Source organism: Cyanistes caeruleus, chromosome 14 (genome assembly GCF_971803275.1).
Source record: "Cyanistes caeruleus chromosome 14, bCyaCae1.hap1.1, whole genome shotgun sequence".
NCBI lineage: Eukaryota > Metazoa > Chordata > Aves > Passeriformes > Paridae > Cyanistes > Cyanistes caeruleus.
The window spans coordinates 5084077-5104502 of record NC_141714.1 but is presented as its reverse complement, the minus strand read 5'-3'; the positions used below and the strand labels follow the sequence as shown (position 1 = coordinate 5104502).

Genomic DNA, 20426 nt, shown 5'->3' with positions numbered 1-20426 from the left:
GGACTCCCCGTGGTCTATAAAAGGGATAAGCAGGCACTTATCTAAAGGGAACAGGAAAGGACATTCCTGGAACTTCATTGACACAAGACACTGGGGTAGGAAATTAAAGAGCCAGAAAAAACCATCTGGGTTACCAGTCCCCTGCCATTTAGGGAGCTACTCCAAATGCTTCATCCCTCTGTGACTGAATGCAACCATGTTCTTGAAGTGACAAAATCACCTAATTTAGCATTTGTAGCCAGGCTGTTACCTGCCACCTCTCCTTAAGTCACAACAGATTTAGAGCAAGTGTGGATTTTTTGTGTTTGTGTTTTGGCATTTGGTGGAGGTGTTTGTTTTGTCATGTGTTTACATGTATTTTATATAAACAGAAAACATAACACTTATCTAGGCTTCACACAACAGAAAAAAACTACAGAAAAAAGTAATTAGAACATTCCACAGAAATATTAATGGTCACATTACCTAGCTCTGTTAACCAAGTGACTAACACCCAGGAAGGCTCATTCAGAATTTAACATAATATAAAACACCTACATAATTCACACAAAGTAGTGAAACATATATTATTACTTAAGTAAATCCTTCTAAACTGCTGACTATAATTCATTAAGCCAAGAGCTTAATGTTAAAACATCCTTAATCACCCCCAACGCACCAGTGCCACACAACTCCACCTGCACACAAGGCCCCAGAAACATCCATCACAGCTTTGTAGTTTTATTCCTGTGATATCTTATCACACAACTAAACCTCCCAGCAAACCTTCAGTCACTGCTGCATCCCTGTTGGAGGTTGTTCATTTCAGATTCATCCTGAATGCGTTCCCCTATATTCCCTCTACCATTTTTTAATTTGTTTTGCCAACCAGCACATTGCCTTCTTCCATGCCAGACTTCACATGTAAGAGCTGTCTCAAATACATGCAGTATTCACTCTACTTCTGTATAATCCTGCAGAACCCAAAAACAAAGGCTGAAAGTGAGAAAACAGCCCAAGTGCCAAGAGAAGCCCTCCATGCTGAGCCAGGCATATTCTCAGCTCCCCACAGCCATCTGTCAGTAACTGCACCTGACAAGGCAAGCAAGTGCAAGTACCTGAGGCAACAATCACCTTCTTCCCCTAGCTGTACATATCCAACCTCTAATGCAACGAGGTACAAGCTGCGGTGGTAGCTTCAATGACAGCTGCAAGCTTATGTGTGGCATTTTTCATCTCAACAACCATTTCAGCCATTGAAGGTCCTCTCAGGGCTTACCTGCCACCTAAGACTTTTTTCCCCACGTGCACTTTTCCTTGCAGTGCTGGAGTTCAGGATTTCACCAATCCACCCATTTCAGCATCACCCTGCAGTGATCAAGAAGGGAGATCACCCTCTGCATCAGCTCCACAAATTCTAAACTCACCATGCACCTGTAAAGTCACAGACCAGCCCAGTTCTGCTGAAGAACAGAACTTCTGGGCACTCAAGCACCTTCTTCAGACAAGGTAAGCGCTAGAAACAGCCCTTAGATCTCTGTGTGTGTCTCATCCACAAAGCACTACACAGGAATGCCTGTAAGCTCTCAGTAAGTATTACTGCATGTGTGCTGCAACACGGAAGACAAGAACTACAAGTCTGATTTTATTTCTTAATGCAAAATGCATTCTGTTCTGGACACTGGATGAAATACTTAAATTAACAGCAAAACTCAAAAACAACTTGGAAAAAAGCATAAAAGGGACTTTCATCATAAGCTACATTGTGGACGAAAGCAATTGGCACATTTTTAAGTGCACAAAATGTAATTGCATGAACTTGAGTGTGAAATATAATGAAGCTGGGGAAAAAAGGACTGAAGACACACGTGTGCTGTTTTAAATAAATAGCCTCTAAAATTACTATTTAACTGGTCTTAATAACATCTGAATCTGTAAAGCTTTTACTGACTCAAAAGCAATACTCCCTGGAAGCATGACTTTATTATTCTATCATTATTTCAAATCATTAATTAAAACTTAGTAGGAACAAGCTGGTGGCCTTACAGAAAATAAACTTAAAAAAAACCCAAAAAAACAGCTTTCTACTGTATGTTCTAGGGGGTAACACTTCATCAGAACAGCCCAAACACAATGGCAAGCCCCTCCATGCTAATAACTATTCCACCTGAAAAAGCAGCAAGGATCTCTTGCATTAGTTTCCAGAGGCAACAAAGGTTAAACTTGAAAATGCTCTCCTCAAAACTGCACAAACACCTTCAGCTGCCTAACACAGACACCTTTGCCCCCCAAAATAAATATCTTGTCTATAAATACTGAATACTGGAAACCACAGGCAGCCTAAAACAAAGCCCCAGAGATACTGATTACATGGGATCTCTGAGAAAATACTGAGGAAAATAATACAAATGCAGACCACTAGCTAGAAATTCCCCACAACCCTTTGCACTAGTTAAAGGGTCAGAAGAAAATTTATACAGTAGCAACTAAAACAGACCATTACAGAAAGTCATAGTAGGCATCTATAACAGTTAAGGAAATAGATGCTAGACAGTACTAAAGCCTTTCTTCTTCAAAACTGCAATACTTTATCTATATTAAGTAATTCAGAAGAGCCTGTACCCAAAGATACTTATGGCTAGAAAATATCTTAAATATGTATGAGACAGTAAGTCATAAATTAAAACAGCAAGGATATTATAGTTAAAATAAATAAAGTCTAATTTATTATTCTAGACCCAAAATGTTATTTTTATAAATAAAACTTATTTCTCTCTTAGTAATGACTTCACTGCAACACAACTGTACCCCAGCCACCTAAGGCTATCAAAACCCCAGAACTCCACCACATTACTGACCACTCCCTAGCCAGGGCCCTTATATAAACCCACCCTTAGCACAGTTCTGGAGGCTGCTTCTATAAATTTGGCAATGGCAAACAGCTGCTGTTCCCAAACAGTGGAGAGTGTGAAACAAGGAGTTGCTTCTTCCCGGTAAGTGGGGCTGTTCTGGGACTTTTCTTGGTCTCGGGGGCTTCTTTTTTGTGGTTGTTATGGGGGTGTTTTTTTTCAATTTTAGTATTTAATTTAGTAGCTTATATTTATTATAAAACACAGAATGTAGTTACATGTAGGGGAAAGTGACTTTCAAGGAAGCATCTAATATAATGAATTGTTTCTCTAAAGGTTGTAGGATAGGCTCTAATAGCTCTGCAAAGCTCTCTAGTAACAACAGCTTGTAGATATTAAGAGAGAAAACACAGTAGCACTGTAAGTACAGTGGGAGTATTAATGACTGCAGCACATTGTGACTCACAGAGCTGTTGCTTACCCTCAAATGAGCTTGCTGAGAACAAGAAAGTGATAGTAAAATAGGTGTACAAGAGGACTTCATTCTCTCTGCCTGGATTTACAGAGAGGATGGAATCCCACTGGATGGAATGAGTGGTGAGGCTCAGAGGGGATCTGAAGGGACACTCCTTGAGCAAGGACTGACCTCAACCAGGCTCTGTGTCAATGCTTTAATATAAAGCAAGCAGTTAAGGTGCTCAGCAGCTTGGGCTGTACTCTGGCAGGTCCTTGTTACAGTTTGAGGGTTGAGCTTCTCTTTGTCAAGAACTTCAGCTCATTTTTGGCATGAATGTTGCTGCAGGGTCTCATTCTATATAGGCAGCTGCTAGCTCCCCAGTAATGCTGTAACAAAGTTTGTGGCTTCACAGTGCTATCAGTGAGTGGTAATGACTTCATGGGAGGCTTCTGAAACCATGAGGAGAGAAAGGCAGCTCAAGCAACAAATCAATTTTGTGCTTCACAGCCATGACCTAACATAGTGATCTTGCAGCTGCCTTTACATGCTGAAAGGGGAGAAAATGCTGTTCTACAGTGACCATAACTCTGAGCAGAAATTAAATGTGTGGCAGGAGCAAACACTCCACAGCAAATGCTTATCCTAGTGCAAGAATAATGGTATGTCTTAAAAGTTAGTAAATAAGCATTAAAAACCTAACAAAAAATGTTTTTGCAGTAGAGCAATGGCAGTAAGTGGCATATAAGCTGTTTTATTGTGTACTGCTTTTGTATTAATTGATATTTGGTGAGGAGAGAAGAAGCTAAACCCACCATGTATTGACAAAGTAAATCTCATATTTTCCTGGATAAAAACCACGAATATTGATCAGAAAGTAACATAGATCGCTGGTCAAGTGCTTTTCCATGCAGAGCATGTGAAACCAGTTCTACAGAATATCAATGTTGTCACATTCAGTAATTTATGCTTACAATTTAACTTCCAGTAAAGTTAATTATCCCTATAGAGGAAATGGACTTACTAGAAAAAACAGTTGTGTTATAATTAAATTAGTTGACTTCCTTTGTATAGATGACACAAAATACAAAGATATGCAGTTAAGATGCAAAATTGCATGCGAGTGTACCCTGTGAGCATATCTTCTGCATCCTAAATTTAATACTTAAGATTTGCCTTCAGTTTGTTATTGTGTGACTTCAGTTAAGTATGTAATAAGGCAATTAGGAAATGACAAATTGCAAACATCTTCAAATTCTAAACTAGTTCAAGTTCCAAAAAGAAAGAGTTGCATGTGAACAAAACCAAATATTTTGGTCCTTGAAATCATGAATGAAGCATGGCATGTCTTACAAATCAGGTCTAACTGATTGTCTAACATAACTATCAGAACCTGATAACTAATTTTTTTCTTTTAATGAAAGCAGGAGTCTGATTGAATTCAAGCCTGATTGAATTATTTTTAGGTTTTTTCTTTAAATATGACACGGCACTGTGCCTAAAAAAAAATATTTCTGAACTATATTTTGTAGTATAAAACTTACTGAGCATATTAATTATTGCTTATCCTGACAAGAAGGATTTGGGGATGAGAGGCTGGACAGGACCCAGCCATGTGCACTCACAGCCCAGAAAGCCAAGTGTGTCCTGGGCTGCAGCAAAAGCCCTGTGGGCAGCAGGGGAGGGAGGGGATTCTGCCCCTCTGCTCCACTCTGGTGAGACCCCACCTGCACTGCTGCCTCCAGCTCTGGGGTCCCAGCACAGGAAGGACATGAACCTGCTGGAGCAAATCCAGAGGAGGCCATGAAAATGACCAGAAGTGTTCTCCTAGGAGGAAAGGCTGAAGAGTTTGGGATTGTTCAGCCTAGAGAAAAGAAGCCATCTGGTAGCTTTCCAGTACCTGAAGGGAGCCCACAAGAAACATGGAGAGGAACTTTTCAGAAGATCCTGCAGTGACTGGACAGGCTGAACAGCTTCAGACTGAAAGACAGCAGGTTTAGATTAGATGTCAGGAAGAATGTCTTCACTGAGGGTGGCGAGGCACTGGCAGGTTGTCCAGAGCAGCTGTGGCTGCTCCATCCCTGGAAGAACTTGTCAGGTTGGATGGGGTTCTGAGCAACGTGGTCTAGTGGAAGGTGTTCCTACCCCTGGGAAGAGGGTTGGAACCAGATGGTCTTTAAGGTCACTTCCAACTCAGGCCATTCTATGATCCTATGATCTACTGTGGTCTTGTGTTCTCTGTACCTTAATAAATCTCCATAAACCCTTGAGGGGTGTTAGATTCCTACAAAAACAGTGGGACTAAACACTGCACTGGTACAGTGCCCAAGCTGAGATCTCCTGTTACTGTGCAGCTTGAACTATTAACACTCCTTAGCATTTGATCCTCAGGGCTCCCAACACTTATCTCAATTAATCTCAACAGTTAATGATTAACACTCCTGAAAATCTGCTCCATGCTGTCTTCAAGTACTCAGGAAATTAAACCTTTAAGGACCACCCGTGAAAAGTTTGGGTCAAGTGATTTGCCTTGTATCATACAAACTCTGTGATAAGAGCTGAAATAAGTACAGTCATCCACAGAGGTTTTTCCTCAAGATGAATAATACTCTCACAATCTGCATTCCTGATCTCCTTAACTAAGCCCACTTCTGGAGGGCAAAAAAATCCGATTCAAAGCTTGTTCACCACAGACTTTAATTCTTTATAAGCGTCTGGCCTTTAGGAAGAGAAACTGAGACATCATCATCATACACCCTCCCCTTAAGCAGGCAATTTGTCTGATTAGTTCTTTCAAACAACTTTTTTTCTTTACCGAGAATGACTTTAGCTTCATGATGGAGATTATTGCCTTAGTCTATCAGTTTATGAAGGACTGCTACTAGCCTAGGTGGAAGCAGAGTCTGTGCCAGTGGCTTTTAAAGTGTTAACAGCAGAGAAATGGTGAAACTCTGATTTTTTTTGTTGTCTATTACAGGCTGAAAGAGTGTGAAATAATATTACACAAACCTGTATTGCCTTCTTTTATTCCTGGTCCTGGGTCCTAGAGGAGATTATGTGTAGGGAAAAGCAGTATTTCTTGTAGACTGTGTGCAGAATAGTGAAAACAGAAGTAACTGAAATAATGGTTTGCCTTTTTTTTTTTCTGAAAAAACTAGTTTGTGACCAGTTCAGTGGACAAACAGGAAGTTATTCAGTCACATGTGCTGAAAATACCAGCTCTACCCACCAAGTACAGAGTCTAGGGAGATAATTTCATCTGCACTGTAGTACACTGACATAACTTTGCTTACTTAGACCATTCCTTTCTAATAAAAATACAGAGAGGTGTTTTTATTACTTTCCCATAATCTAAAAGAACACTCACAGATAACACCTTCACAAGTGAAGGCAGGACACAAACTGTATTTATTTACATCAATGCAACACTTGATGCTGCATGTGAGCTCATTCAACTGTGTTGACAGGAACATTATTTTCTGTCTTTTTACCAGCTAATTCTGGTGCCTCTGACTTCGTGGTGAGACAGGCAGAGCTCAGCCAGCTTGGTTATACACTCCCGTTGTTAACTTTATCTGTTCATCTGCGACTTGGCTCCTGGAGATCAGTCTTAGCTGACTAAGGGAAGTGGATGTCGACGATGCCCGTGTTTAAGTCAGTCTGCTGGGCTCGGTGTCGCACCCTCGAGCTGAGCTCTGTCCTCTGGGTATCAAATCTGAGCTCGGCTCTGTGCTTTGGGTGTCATGCCTGGGCTCGGCCGTCCTTGGGGTCGCAGCCCCGGGCTCAGCCCACTCCGTAGGATCACATCCGTGGGCTCAGCGCTGTCCCTGCGGTCGCACCCCCGGGCTCAGCGCTGTCCTTTGGGAGAGACCCGAACCTCCGGCACTCCCTCAGCAGCAGCGCGGGCCGAGGTCGCCGTCTGGCGGCCCCACAGCGGCAGTGCCGGCGCGGGGCTCTCCCCCGTGCCAGTACCCAGCATGGCGCCCGCCCCTCACAGCCGCCGCCACGAGGCCGCTGCCCCGCCTCGACAGGGCGGCCTCACGTGGCGGGGATTCGGGCACGGCTCCGCTCGGCCCAGCGCCGCTCCCGGCCCCACAGCGCCGTGCCGGGCGGGCCGGGCCGCGCTGCCGCCCCCGTGTGGGCAGAGGAGCCGCTGCAGGCCCGGGGCCGGGCGCCCCGCCGGTCTCCGGGGATGGGGCTCCCTCCGGAGCGCCGGGCGGGAACAGCGGGGCTCCCGCCATGGGCCCTCGCCCGGGGGAGCCGCCTGTCCCGCTGCTCTGCGTGCCCGGGGCGCCTCTTCCATAAGCTTTCTTCCATAAGCTTTGCCTCGCACCGCTAAAATCCACAGCTTTTTGATCTCCCGGAGCTCTGCTGCACCCTCGCCTCCTCCAGTGTCTCCTCGGTCTCTTTATTCATGCTCGGTTTTCCTCTACACACTGCCTAAGATGTTTCTTGGCTGAAGTGATCCTTCGCCTCCTTAAAACCTGCAATTCAATCCCTGACAGTCAATCTTCTACCCCATAAAATGGGCTCTCTGCATCCCAGGGCATTCCTGGGCGCAGGTGCCCTGGGAAGGCCCGTGCCCACAGCTTTGCTCTCCCGTGCAGCATCATCTCATCTGTGCCTCATCTGTGTCGGCAAAACACACGGATGCGGCAGCTGAACACTGCCAAACTGCTCACATCTGACAAAATCTAGGGTGCGGGGCCGCTTGCTTGTCTGAAGGATATTCCTGGCCATTGCAATGCTTTCAGTTTTCTCCTTTGGGTGCAGAGCAATGGATGTTTCTGCACTGCTCCACTGTGATAAGACCTTAATCAGCCCGTTTCATGGAGACATTCAAGGAGTTGTGCTGAAGCTGTTAGCAGTAGTGTGGAGCACGATCAGCTGAGGGCTGAGTTTGTGGCTGAGGCTTCTGCCTAAATTGGCAGTTGCTATGTCACTGCAGAATGCCCTCACCTCCCTGTAAACCTCAGGTCCTTTGCAAATGGCAGAAGATCAGAGGGGTCCCCTGAGCTCACAGGCAATGACGGATCAACTCAGTGATGCAGGAAAGTCCGAGTGCCCATCGTGCACCCTGGAGCTGAGCATCGTGCATCCATCTCGCCAGGAGCTGAGACCTGGAGCAGAGGGTGGGGGGACACATCTGTGCTCTGCCACAGGGAGGGAAGGGGAAGATGGAAGGCATCAGCCTTCAGGTGCCATCAAGCCTGTCTGGAGCCTCCTTTCATCTGCTGCTTAGCAAACTTCAGATGCAGTGGTTCGGAAGGATTTCTCTCGGCTCTAGGCAAGAAAAGCACTTTTATACTTCTGTGCTTCTGCCTTCAAAGCATGCCCCGGTGTGTCCGCCGCGCCAGGCGTAATGACCTGAGCTGTGTCTGTTCGGGCCGCCTCTGCCGGGAAGGGAAAAGTCCCCTTTTGTCCGGGGGGCTCCCACAGCCCCTCGCTCAAAGGCGCGGCGATGCACGAAGCTCTGCCTCCATCTCCCGGGAGCTCTCCCTGGAGTCTCCGTCTGCCTGGACGTGGGCTGCCTGCAAACTCCTTTGCGCTGCGACGCGTGACGGCCCCGGGGCCCCTTCCCCCTCTCCCCGCGGCTGCATCGGGGCCCGCCCTGACCCCGGCCCGGCCCCCCGCTCCTCTCCGCTGCGCTCGCAGTCTGCCCGCCTCTGCCGGCCTGTGCGGACCTGCCGGGCCGCCCCGCCGGGCCAGGGGCACACCCAGCAGGGTGTGAGCGCAGCGGGAGCCGAGTGCTGGCACGCATGGGCCCGGGGAGAGGCGGCCCCGCGCTCACCTGGCCCAGCCGCGGGAGCCCCACAGCCGCGGGGAGCAGGTATTTGGTCCCGGGGTGGCTGCCCCGGCCGTGGGGATGCTGTCCTGCGCCGCCAGAGCTGGCAGGGCAGCACGGGGAGGGGGTGATCATCCCGGCTCTGCGGGAAGCTGAGGGGGGAAGGACGGGGGGTTGCCCGTGTTGTTCCCACGCTCTGGAGAGCAGGAACGGAGAGCCCAGGACTGGCTGCCCGGGCATGAGACCGAGAGTGGGGGATCTGGGCCTGCCTGTGCTGCTCTTGCTGTTTTGGGGTCAGGCTGTGCCCCATGCAGAGCCCATGTTCTGTCTCCGTCCTACGAGGAACGGGAACAACGGGGCTAGGCACCAGCTCCTGCTGATCTGCCCGGTGGGACACAGCCTGGGCTGGCTCGGCTCCTCCACAAGGGCCTCTTGATCTGCATATGGCCACCTGATTGTCCTGTGCGAGCCCCCCTGGGGCACAGGGGCCCTTGTGAGGCTGCCAGCACACGCTGCCGTGTCGGGTGACTGTGGCCATGGGTTTGTCACCCCTCCAGACTCCCTGTGCCTCGCACACTAGGGCTGTGAGTGTGCCGTGGGGGTTGTTTGGTGGGAGCTAAAGGAGGGGTCCTTCCAACCATGATGGACCCCCAGCATCCACTCTGCTGCTCTCCCGCTGGAGCAGAAGCTGAGCAGGGTCTGGTGTGTGCCTATCCCTGCTCTGTCTGGGATGTGTGCTCTGCACAGGGCTGTTGTGCCACAACCGCTGATGCTATGCTGCACTCTGAGCTGGAGAACGGGGTGGCATTTCCCCTCCAAAACCTCCAGACAGCACCACTGGGGCAGATTTGTGACCAGTCCTGTGCCACTCTCTGCCAAGCTCCAGTCTTGGCAGCAACTGGTCCTTGGAGCAGCTGAGTGCTGAATTGCAGCTGGTGCCCACAGCCACTCCTCCTTACTGTGTACCCTGTGTGGGAGCCTGCCAGGAGCTGCTGACACCAGTGCTCTGCCCATGTGAGCAGTGACAGGGGACAGGGTGACTCCAAGTGAAGGCTGCCTGAGCCCACTGGTGCCTGGTGGAAGTGGTGACCATGGTTCTGGTGACAGCAGGGGCATGAGCCTGCAGGCAGAGCCCCTGGGCATCAGGAAGGAAATTATCTGGACCCATGGCTTCCTGTACTTGTGTTAAGACTGACTCCTTCAGTGCCATCACTGAGTGGGTCACAGCTGCTGGTGCGGTGCCTACACGATGGAGTGGGCAGCGGATGTGGGGCTCTGTTTCGCTGTTCATCATCCTCTGTGCCTTGGCCGGCTGGACCTGCTGATGACAGCCCCTGGACATCCCCCAGCCTGCAGAAGCTGCCTGGCCAGGGATGGGGTCCTGTTCTCAGGGTGGCACCTGCCTGTACGTGACCCTGTGCTCTGCATGGGTGCTGGGGAGGACTCTGCACCCTGGAGACCCCCTTAGTGGTGGTATTTAGGAGCAAGGTGACAGGTTGGGATTACAGGGGGAGACCAGGCTGACCTTGGCCACAGCCAGGGCATGGCAGAGCTGCTCTGCTCTGGCTGGCTGGGCCAGGGAGGACCTGGACTAGCTCTGTTCCCACTCTCCACGGCCCATGTTGGAATGGGACACAGCTCTAGGAGGCACACCATTGCCTCCAACATTGGAAAGGATGTGGCTGGTAGGATGTGGTCAGCTGGCTCTCATGCCTGCCTCAGTGAAATTAGAGCCAGGCGTAATCTGCAGGGTGATAGTGTTGCATAGTGTGCCTGGCCTGTTGGGGAGGGTGGGGTGGGGAGGAGGAGCAGCTCCGCAGCACGACAAGCAATAATAAAGATGGGATTTCTCTGGATGATTGAGGAAGACCTTGTTTTGGGCTCCCTGCTTCTTCCAGCCAAACACCAAGAATCTGGGGATCACAGCAAAACATCCTGGCTTTCTCTCCCCTTGCCAGTGCTTGAGGAACTCAGAGGTGGTCCTGCCCCCAGAACCAGTGATTGTAGAAATGGGTTCCCTCACAAGCACTTGGACCAATGCCATCCAGTGCCTGCTCAGCTGCAGCTCCTCCAGCCACACTTGGGATTCCTTGGTGTGCAGGTTGAGCTAAGGGGCTGCCAGGATGGTGCTGCATCAGTAAGGACCCGTACTCAGGGATCAGAACAGGAACTTCCAAGGCTGTTTCATGTACCCCTAGCTGCAAGCAGGAGCCCCAGACGGTGGCATGGCGCTGGACAGTCCTTGCAGGTGTGAAGCCTGAGTGCAGTGTTGCTGTCAAGCTGACTGGCAGGACTGCTTGCCCCTGGAGCCTGCACAGTGGTCCTGGCTCCCCGGCAGAATGCTGAACCCTGGGCTGGGGAGCAGGCCCTGTTCCCTGCCAGCTCCAGGCTTGCTGCAGCTTGTTGGCTAAAGGGTCCCAGCACAGCCTGCTGAACAGGTTGGGCTGCACCCTGTGCTGCCTCTTCCCCTGGCACCATGCCTTGCCTGGGGACACAACCAGAAGCCCCACAGTGTCCCAGCACTCTGGGCCACCTGCCAGGGTACCTGGACACAAAATGCTTCGGTGCTCCATCCCCTCGGGGTGGGGCGGTGTGTTGGGCAGCCTGTGCCAACACACTGTGTGTATCCTCCGCAGGACACCTGACCTTTGCTCGCTCTGGGACAGTCTGCTGCTATGGCAGACCCCCCTGGCTGCTGCTCTGCCTGTGCCACCTGCCTGCTCTGCCCCTACAGCTGCCAGTGGATCACTGCCAAGAAGGAGAAGAGGAAGGGCCTGAGAACCACTAAGGTGATATCTGAGTGATGCTGAGCCCCTTTTTGGGAGTCTTAGAGCAGTGGCTGGGATGGGGTAGGGCTCTGGCTGGGTTGCTCAGCCCAGACGGTGATCTGCTGACCTCTTGCTGCTCCCGCTACCCAGGGCTGAGCCCCAGGAAAGCTGGGGTGCACCCTCACTGTCCAGGAACTGCTCTAGCCTGGAGAGGTGAGTGTGAGCTGTGCTCCTCCTGGGTGACAGAAAGGGTAGAGCAGCATTAGTGTGCATCTGCAGCTCTTGCACGTGCCTGGAGCAGAGCAGAGCCCTAGGGCTGAGGTGGCAGCAGGTCCTGGGGCACCTGGCCAGGCACGTGGGAGACACAGTTCCTGGGCTGGGTGCGGCCCCACCAGGAGGGTGTCCCCAGCAATTTGTAACCTGGGAGTGGTGAGGCCCTGGGATTTTCTGAGGTCTCCAACTCCCATGGGAGTGGCCCTGCTGCTGCTTGTCCTGTCTTGCCTGGAATGTACAAATAAGTCTGGGTTGCTAGGTGTCCTCTGGCACCTGTGGCACCCCTCACGTCCCCCACACACGTGGGACTAGTGCCTGGGGACAATGTAGCTGGACCCAGTCTGCAGACTCACCACTACAGTGGCAGTTCTGTGGCCATGCACCCCTCTTTGCCCAACCCACAGATCATCCAGCTAGAAGGGAATGAGACCTGGCTCCCTGCCCCTTCTTCTGTCCAAAGTCCCAGCTTGTTCCCATGGAGTGCTGCATGGGAAAGGAGGCAGTCTTGCCACAGGGGCTATCCTCCCCAGGCTGGCCTAGGCAGATTTTTAGTTTGTTGTAGGACATGCTTATCCATCTTTCTATAGCAAGGGTCCAGACAAAAGAGCCAGCCAGGGTAGATCTGGCCCTTCTCCATGGGGCAGCTCAGTGCCTGGACCCCTGGGCCAGTACCTGCTGTGACCCCTGCTGCTGGCTGGGTGATACCCAGGGGTCTCAGAAGCCTGGCTGGGGGCTAGGTGCCTTGAGGGTATGTGTATAACTCTCATCTCTGGCTTTCAGTATGACTGCAGCTGGTTCATTTTCCTCTTCTGTGTCTTCCTCTTCACGTTGGTGTGGCTCTACTTCGCTATCATCATCCTCAATGATTTCCACAACTTCAACGAGTGAGTAGGATCCCACATCCATTGTTCCCCACATCACCCCTGCCCCTCTGACTCTCCCCTTTGCTGGCAGGTTCATCTTCAGGCAGAGGAAGCTGTGGCTAGACTGGTCCCTGGTCCTGCTCATAGCTACAGCTGTGCTGATCAGCTACTCGTCTGTGCTGCTGGTGAGCGCTCCTGATCCTGCTGGGCTGGGGGGGAATGGATCTGTGCTGAGCACAGGCTGCCCTGTGCTGGGAGGAGCCGGGTGAGCCTGAGCACGGCCAGAGCCCTGCCTGTGATGGGAGGCCAAGCTTCTGTGGCTGAGTCCTGTGCCCTATGAGGGGTGGGGTGTGGGGTACAGCCCAGCTCTGACAGCTCCTTGCTCTTGCAGGTCCTGGCTTTGTGCTTGCAGCTCTGTGGCCAGCCCTTGAAGCTTCACTGGGTGCACAAGGTGAGAGACTAGGGGTCTGGGGAGATGGTGCCTGCCCTGGCTGCCCTTGCACCTTCAGAAGCTGGGACCAGCCTAGTGGGGCTGTATAAGGCTGCTGTGTCCCCACTGAGTGGCTGCTGAGCTGGGCTGCAGCTCGCAGTTCCTCAGCCACGTGTCTTTGGGATGGAAACATTCCCAGTGCTCAAAGCATTGAGTGCAGAGCTCAGCTGCAAACCCAGATGGGGAAAGCGGGGTATCAGGGCTTGCAGGGGTTCATAAGGAAGGGATGAGGAGGACTCTGCCTGGCCTGCAAGGTGCTGTGTGCTCCCCTAACTACCCTGTGCATGCCCCACAGGTCCTGCTGATCCTTACTGCCCTGGTGGTGGCTGCAGCCTTCACAGGGCTGGGAGTAAAGTGGGCAGAAGAGTGGAAAAGTGCTCGTATCTCCCTGCAGGTGAGTCACCTCCATGGCAGGGACTCCCCCGCTGTACCCAGTGCCCAGCCTGTGGGGTTGAGCTGAAGGGTGCTCACTGAAGACCCCAGCACAGCTGTGTGCACTGGGGGTTAATTCCCAGTTAATTCCCTTGACTTCTGCTGCCTTGCCAGGTAAGGTGCTCCTTCTGCCCCTGCAGTCCTGCCTGGAGCAGCTGCCAGACTGATGAATGTTGGCTGGACTAGAGCAGGGTGTCTGTTCTGTCCCCCAGGAGCCTGTGTCTCCCTCCCTGGCACTGTGGATCTTCCAGCAGTACTGGCTGCAGGGGCAGATCACTGGCACTGGAGACATGTGTATTTTGGGGACAGAGACTGGTCCTGGCTGACACCCTGTGTTTTTTTGCCTGTCCAGGCAACAGGTCCTTTTCTGCACATTGGAACTGTGGGGGGAATGACGCTCCTTGCCTGGCCCCTGGCCAGTTTCATCTACCGCACCCGCAGTGCAGGTAATCCCCCTCCAAGGTCTCCACTTGTCCCCTTGGCTGGTGCCTGCTTCCTTCCACCCAGCTGAGTAGCACTGTTGGCAGAGTGGTGCTCAGGGAGCACCAGTGCAGTGGGAACAGGTCTCCAGCGGGGTAGTAATGCCTGCTCTTGGTTGCTTCTCACAAACAGCCCTTGTTGCAGCTTCAGCCCTCCCTGCTTTGCAGCTGAAGGAGGGCTGCAGGTGGCAGTGCTGCCAGAAGTTCTGAGTTGGGCAAGGGCATGTGGTGGGCCAAGAATAAATCCGCAGTGTCCCCGAGGCTGTGGATGCAGTGTTTGACCTAGGGCAATGACAGGTTAATGCCAGGTGAAGCAGCCTTGGCTTACTCCTAGTGACCTGCAAAACGCTTCCTCTGTACCTCATCCCCTTCAACTTCTGTCTGTGCCTGCAGGTCTCAAGGTGTTTCTGCTGCTCGTGTACTGTGCAGCGATGATTGCACTATACCTGGCTCCCCTGGGAATCACCTCCCCTTGCATCATGGAGGAGAACCAGCTTCCCCCCAAGCCAGCCCTAGTTGGCCATCGAGGAGCACCCATGGTGAGTGACCAGCACCCTGGCAGTGGTCAGGGTGGATGGGGCAGGCTGCTCCACTAGGAAAAGCCAGGCTGTGCCTGGGGCACAGATCCTTGTGGTCACAGGCCTGGGTGAGCTCTGGCCAGCCTAGAACATGGTATCCCCACTGCAGCCAAGGCAGCTCTGGCCTGGAGGATGGGTGAACACAGGGTAATGAGGGGATGCAGCAGCTGCAATACAGAGCTGCTTCCTGAGCACCAGGAGCATGCAACTCTGAGCAGAAAGCCTGGCTGTGTAGAGTGGGCTGGGGAGCAGGGACAAGGCAGGCCCTGGTTGTCTATCCCCAGTCCTTTTCTATCCCTCACCATGCCCAGGTCACCCCAGTCTCATTGTGGTTGCCCTAGAGCCTAGCCAAGCTGCTGGGTGCATCCAGGCAGGATGAATGCCTGCCTCTTGCCCCATCCTGCCTGTGCTCTCTGCACTAACATCATTCCTTTTTCCAGCTGGCCCCTGAGAACACCCTCATGTCACTCCACAAGGCAGTGGAATGCGATGTGCAAGTCTTTGAGACAGACGTCATGGTGAGGTAAAGGGGCTCAGAGGGAGGAAGGGGTCTGTGTATCCTGGGATGTCACCTCCCACAGGGGGCATTCTGGAAGATACCTGGAGGACTGATAATAGCCTGCGTTTGGAGGCAGCCTGTTCAAAGGGCTCTGCCACTCCCACCCTCCCAGTGTGGGACTGGCTCCAGCTTGGTGTCCCAATGATCTGGGGGAGGTACTGAGTTTCTGTCCTCCTCATACAGATTGCCTTCCAGGGAGGGAGGCAACATCAGGGGAGGAAAACAGACCCTGGCTCCAGTTCATTGCATGTAATCCTGTTACTGGGACAGCTCTCAGAGTGCAAGGAACTGCTTGGTTGCTGGCTTGGTCTCTAGGTGTAAAGGGCCAAGAATTAGGGTGGGGGTTACTTTAGCAGGTGGCTGGGAGGGGGTAGAAATGCCAGGGCAGGGGTAGGAGACAAACAGCTTACTACACATGGCTTTCTTCTGTGCTCCTTTGCCAGTGCTGATGGGGTCCCCTTCCTCATGCATGATGAGGAACTCACCAGGACCACCAACGTGCAGGCTGTGTTCCCTGAGAGGGCTGCCCTGAACAGCACTGCCTTCAACTGGACAGACCTCCAGCAGCTGGATGCTGGCAGCTGGTTTCTAGAGGTCAGGAATATCCTTAGGGTGGCTGGTGAGGAATGGGTTCATTTTTGGTGAAGCATTAGCCCTGCCCTGGGGCTCCAGAACTTTTCCTCTGGAGCACTGGTCCTAGCAGACACCTGGACAGGGTGCAGAGGGCTGCACAAATCCCTTGGGTGCAGTTATGCCCCAAGCTGAGGTTTGTTCTGACTCCTCAGCTGAGTCATGGAGGAGGCTGCTTTGAGAGGGGATGTCTCCTGTTTGCTCTGAGCTGCACAGCCTGCCTGGGCTTGAAGGCAGCTGTGGCCAGGCTCTTCCCAAAAGGTGACTAAGTACTGCTGAGCAGCTTTGAATGCCCACAGGTGTTGAGGCTGCTTGAATTCTGTTGTTAGTGGGGAGAAGGGTAGAGGTGCCCATGGATGTACATAGGGAGGTTCCCTGTGCCTGTTTGCTCTGGAGAGCACATGAAGAGGCCAGTGTAGGAAACTGAGGGTCAGAGACAGCACCAGTTTGGGATGTGGAAGCTTACAGGTGGTGTGCCTGTGATGACTGCCCCTGTCTCACCCTTGCAGCGGAGACCATTTCCCACTGTGCAGAGTCTTTCCCCTGGTGATCGCAAGGAGGCAGCTAAACAGAGGATCCCGTCCCTGGGACAGGCTCTAGAGGCAGCCAAGCAGAGCAACATCTCCATCATGTTTGACCTTCGGCCTGAGAACCACAGTGACTACCAGAACTTTGTCAACGTCACCCTGGGAGTGATTTTACAATCAGGCATCCCGCTGCAGCAGGTGAGCTGGTCACCACCCCACCCCTGCCAGGTCCTGCTGTCACACCCCTGCCGTGGTGGGAGGTGCCCTGCCAGCCACACTGACACCCCATACACCAACTGGTCCCTGCTGGCAGCCCTGCCCACGTGTGGGGTGCCCTAGCTAGAAGTTGCCAGTAATTAGGATTTAATGCCTACAGCTTCAGACCCCTCCAAATACTTCACTTTCCCAGCACTGGCCACCCTGGTGTGTGTGTAAACAATGACTCAGTCTAGGGAGGAGACCAACACGGCCAGCATGAGCAGGAATACAATGCTGTGGCTTCCACTTCCCCACACTCCACCACACCTCTCCCTGCAGCTCTTGGACTCCTGCTCACCCTCCTGTGTTCCCTTTATGCTTCATCCAACCCCTGCAGCACAGGATATGTGCTGCCCTCAGGGGACAAAGCACTCAAATCACCTTTCTTGGCCTTATGGGAATGCAGAGCAGGAGGGGACATAGAAAAAAGGCTTCTACTGTAGTGCTGATCCAAGGTGCATTCTTGCTGCAGTTTGGGATGAATGGATTCACTTGAGCCATTCAAGGACCCTGAAAGGACTTAACTCTTGCAGATTTCCTAGGCTAGAACTGGTTTCTCCCTTCAGCAGGACCTGTGCTTATTTCTTGGCTGGGGCAAGCTCTTAGGGGACTGTCCTGGCTGAGATCCTCATGGAAGAGCTGAGTGTGGAGATGGGGGGCAGGAAGCAGCTGTCTAAGCAGGCCGTGTGGACCTGGACATGCAAGGGAATATTGGAAAGAGAGCAAACTTTTTGGAGCACTTCTCCTCTGCATGTGCTCTCTGGCTCTTGTCTAGGTCCTCTGGCTTCCAGATGGGTTCAGGGAAGATGTAAAACAGCAGGCCCCAGGTGTCCAGCACATCTATGGCCGGAAGAGACTCGAGAACGAGAAGGAGCCAGAGCTGCACGTCAATCTGCCCTACCAGGACATGAGCTCTGAGGAGATCAGGTGAGAACTCTTTGTCCAAGTACCTGGGAGTTGTGGGGGTCTGGGGACTGTCCCAGGGGCCAGCAGAGGTGAGGGTGCTGAGCGCTTCCAGGAAGAGCTGGGTGTGTGCCTTGTGAGCAAGTGTCCCTATCAGGAAGGGCTGGAGCAGAGGATGGAGCTGGCTGCAGTCCTCTGCCCTGCCAGCAAATCTGCCCTCAGTCTGGATCTCCAGACAGTCATTCCATGAGGCTGCAAATGCTGGATCATATCCCAGATACACAGCCTCTTCTGGCTGTGCAGAGTGTGGTGGCACCCTGCTGTCTGCTCTGACCACGGCTGTCCCCACGCAGGCAGTACCGCCAGGACAACATCTCTGTCAACTTGTATGTGGTGAACCAGCCCTGGCTCTTCTCAGTCCTGTGGTGCTCAGGGGTGAGCTCTGTCACCACCAACGCCTGCCAGGTGCTGAAGGAAATGAAACACCCCATCTGGCTGCTTGTAAGTGACCCTTCACCCTGCCCCACAGCCCCCTTGTCCCAGGCATTTGTGGGTCCCTTTCTGCAGGAGCCCTGTGCAGCTGCCTGGTGGGTGACTTCAGCTCGCTGCTGTACTGGCATGGGAACATGTGACCCTTTAGAAGGGGTTGGTGGCACAGCACACCACCCCTAGCTGGTGTTCAATGGCTTGTCTCGTTGCCTTGCAGCCCAGCAGCACATACTTCATGATCTGGATCGTTGTAGACTGTGTTTCCTTCCTTATCATCATCTGGGCCTTCGTCTTGATGAAGTATGTTTGATCTCTTTCCCCCTCCCGAGGCAGGCCTGTTGGGTGAGGTTGTAGTGTGCCCTGGGTGGCTGGTGCAGACCCAAACCTGCTGCCACCCCTCTTTGGATTCAGATCCTGGAGGTGTCCTCTCCTGTCTAGCTAAGTAAGACAGAAGTGTGTGGAGGCAACTTTCATCTCCAAGCTGCAGCTGAAAGTCTGCCCTGACCCTGCCTCAAGCTGCTGGATGCCTTAGTTCACACTTCCTAACACACTCTGCACCCCAGGGCCCGGTGGGCTGAGGCTGGGGGATCTGGTCCTGCTCCTTTTTACCAGTGCTGCAGGCACTGAGAGCAGTTCCTTCTGGGACTGCGGGGCCCCACAGCTTCCAGCTGGCAGCTCAGGGGAGGGAATGGTGAGACCAGACTTGCATGCTAACATCGACCCTATTCCATCTCCTAGGAAATGTTCCCACAGAAGACGGCCGGCGGGTGAGTGCGCATGGAACAGGAGCTCCCCTCCCCTGGAGCCAGGCTCTGCCTGTGGGACTCTCCCTGACAGGCAGGCAGCTTTCTCCAGCCAAACGTGACTGAGTGGTTTGGGATGGCTGGGGGAGGGAAGGGATTCCCAGCCCAGGGAGTTCCTCCTGTCCTGCCCTTAACAAGCAGCCCTGTGGGACAGCACTAGGGAATCCCACATTCCCCAAATATCCTCAAACCTGCTTTTCAGGCTACTCCGCCTGTCGCTGCGGGATTCTGGCTGCCCACAATGAGTGTTTTTTCTGTCTCCTCAGAGTCTGAGACGGATGTGCTGCTCACAAAGATCAACAGCTTGATGCAGGAGTGACCCCTCTCGCCTGTCAGCTGTGGGGAGAGGCAGCCAGAGGCCTGCACAGTGGGGAGCACTCCTCAGGCCAGCTTCGAGGCTCCTTTCCTTTTCAGACTCCTTCCTGAGCCTCCCTTCTACCGTGGCCTTCCTGGCTCCTTTCATGGTGCTCAGCTGCCCTCAGCTGAAAAGACTTGGAACTGAGTTGTCATTTCCCACTGGTAGCGGGGAACTAAAGCTTTGCAGGGTGGCCTAGGGGCAGAATACTTACCCAGCAGTGCTGGAGCTGAGACCTCTCCCTTGGGGTTTGGACAGGAGCAGGGATTTGGGTTGCTCTTTGGTGCAGGGGAAGGGCTGTCTCTGCCTGTTGTCAGCACCTCTGCAGCCAGTGATGGGACACCTGGTTTAAGAACTATTCCCTTGGGGGCTGCCCTGTCCCGCGGCTTGAGGAATAGGGAGCGGGGTGTGGAGTGGCTTTTCACACAACAAAGGGGAAGCCGAGCTCTTCACCCTGCCATCCTGGACAGAAATCCTGTCCCTGCTGCTGCTGGCTTCATGTTCACGGGACAGGGTCCTGGCACTCCAAGCAGCAGTTAATGCCTGTTGCTCGGGAGACAAAAGGCTGGGGGTGGTGGGTGTCAGGGGCTGGCAGGACCGCGCTCACGCTCCTGCTGCTGCTGCAGGGCAGCAGAGGGAGCGGTGGGACTCGGCATCGGTCACGTTGCAGCAGGGCCTTGAACAGGGAGAGGGGTATCGGGTCAGTCTGACTTGTTGCTGTCTATTTATGTCAATAAAGCAGAGGAGCGGCAGACAGAGCCCGCAGGGGTGCGGCGGGCACGCCTGTGTCCTCCCTTCCGCACCTTTCCCGGCCGGCGGCGCTGCCGGCCCGGAGAAGGAGCCGGCGCAGCCCGGCCGGTACCGGCCCGGGGCGGGCTCGTTCCGCGGCGCCTCCGTGCCACCTACTGCCGGCGCGGGGAAGCGGGCCCTCCGCAGCGGGCAGGGAGGGGAG

General features: G+C 52.9%; 1 protein-coding gene across 5 annotated transcripts; it reads left to right on the top strand.

Annotated features, from left to right (window-relative positions):
• The first annotated feature begins 1402 nt into the window (after positions 1 to 1402).
• On the top strand, positions 1403 to 20226 carry GDPD2 (glycerophosphodiester phosphodiesterase domain containing 2). 5 transcript variants are annotated; one of them, XM_086850880.1, is made up of 16 exons: positions 2884 to 2972; positions 11704 to 11856; positions 12889 to 12992; positions 13063 to 13156; positions 13363 to 13422; positions 13757 to 13855; positions 14246 to 14339; positions 14766 to 14911; positions 15391 to 15473; positions 15953 to 16103; positions 16649 to 16864; positions 17700 to 17851; positions 18181 to 18328; positions 18534 to 18616; positions 19055 to 19083; positions 19386 to 20226. In XM_086850880.1, the coding sequence occupies exons 2-16, from the start codon at positions 11743 to 11745 to the stop codon at positions 19436 to 19438; spliced, it is 1626 nt and encodes a 541-aa protein (XP_086707006.1). In that variant the 5' UTR covers positions 2884 to 2972; positions 11704 to 11742; the 3' UTR covers positions 19439 to 20226. The 5 variants fall into 5 exon arrangements, with proteins under 5 accessions (XP_086707005.1, XP_086707006.1, XP_086707003.1 ...); XM_086850881.1 differs by lacking the exon at positions 2884 to 2972 and adding an exon at positions 7438 to 9112; XM_086850879.1 differs by lacking the exons at positions 2884 to 2972; positions 19386 to 20226 and adding an exon at positions 1403 to 1488 and having other exon boundaries at positions 19055 to 19272.
• Positions 20227 to 20426: the final 200 nt, after the last annotated feature.

What these genes read in the sequence shown, in the direction of transcription:
- GDPD2 (XM_086850879.1), top strand. Translation starts at nt 11,743, where the DNA reads ATGGCAGACCCCCCTGGCTGCTGCTCTGCCTGTGCCACCTGCCTGCTC. An exon ending in GAGACAGACGTCATGGTGAG is followed by an intron (nt 15,474 to 15,952) that starts GTAAAGGGGCTC and finishes CTCCTTTGCCAG; the next exon opens with TGCTGATGGGGTCCCCTTCC. An exon ending in AACACCCCATCTGGCTGCTT is followed by an intron (nt 18,329 to 18,533) that starts GTAAGTGACCCT and finishes GTTGCCTTGCAG; the next exon opens with CCCAGCAGCACATACTTCAT.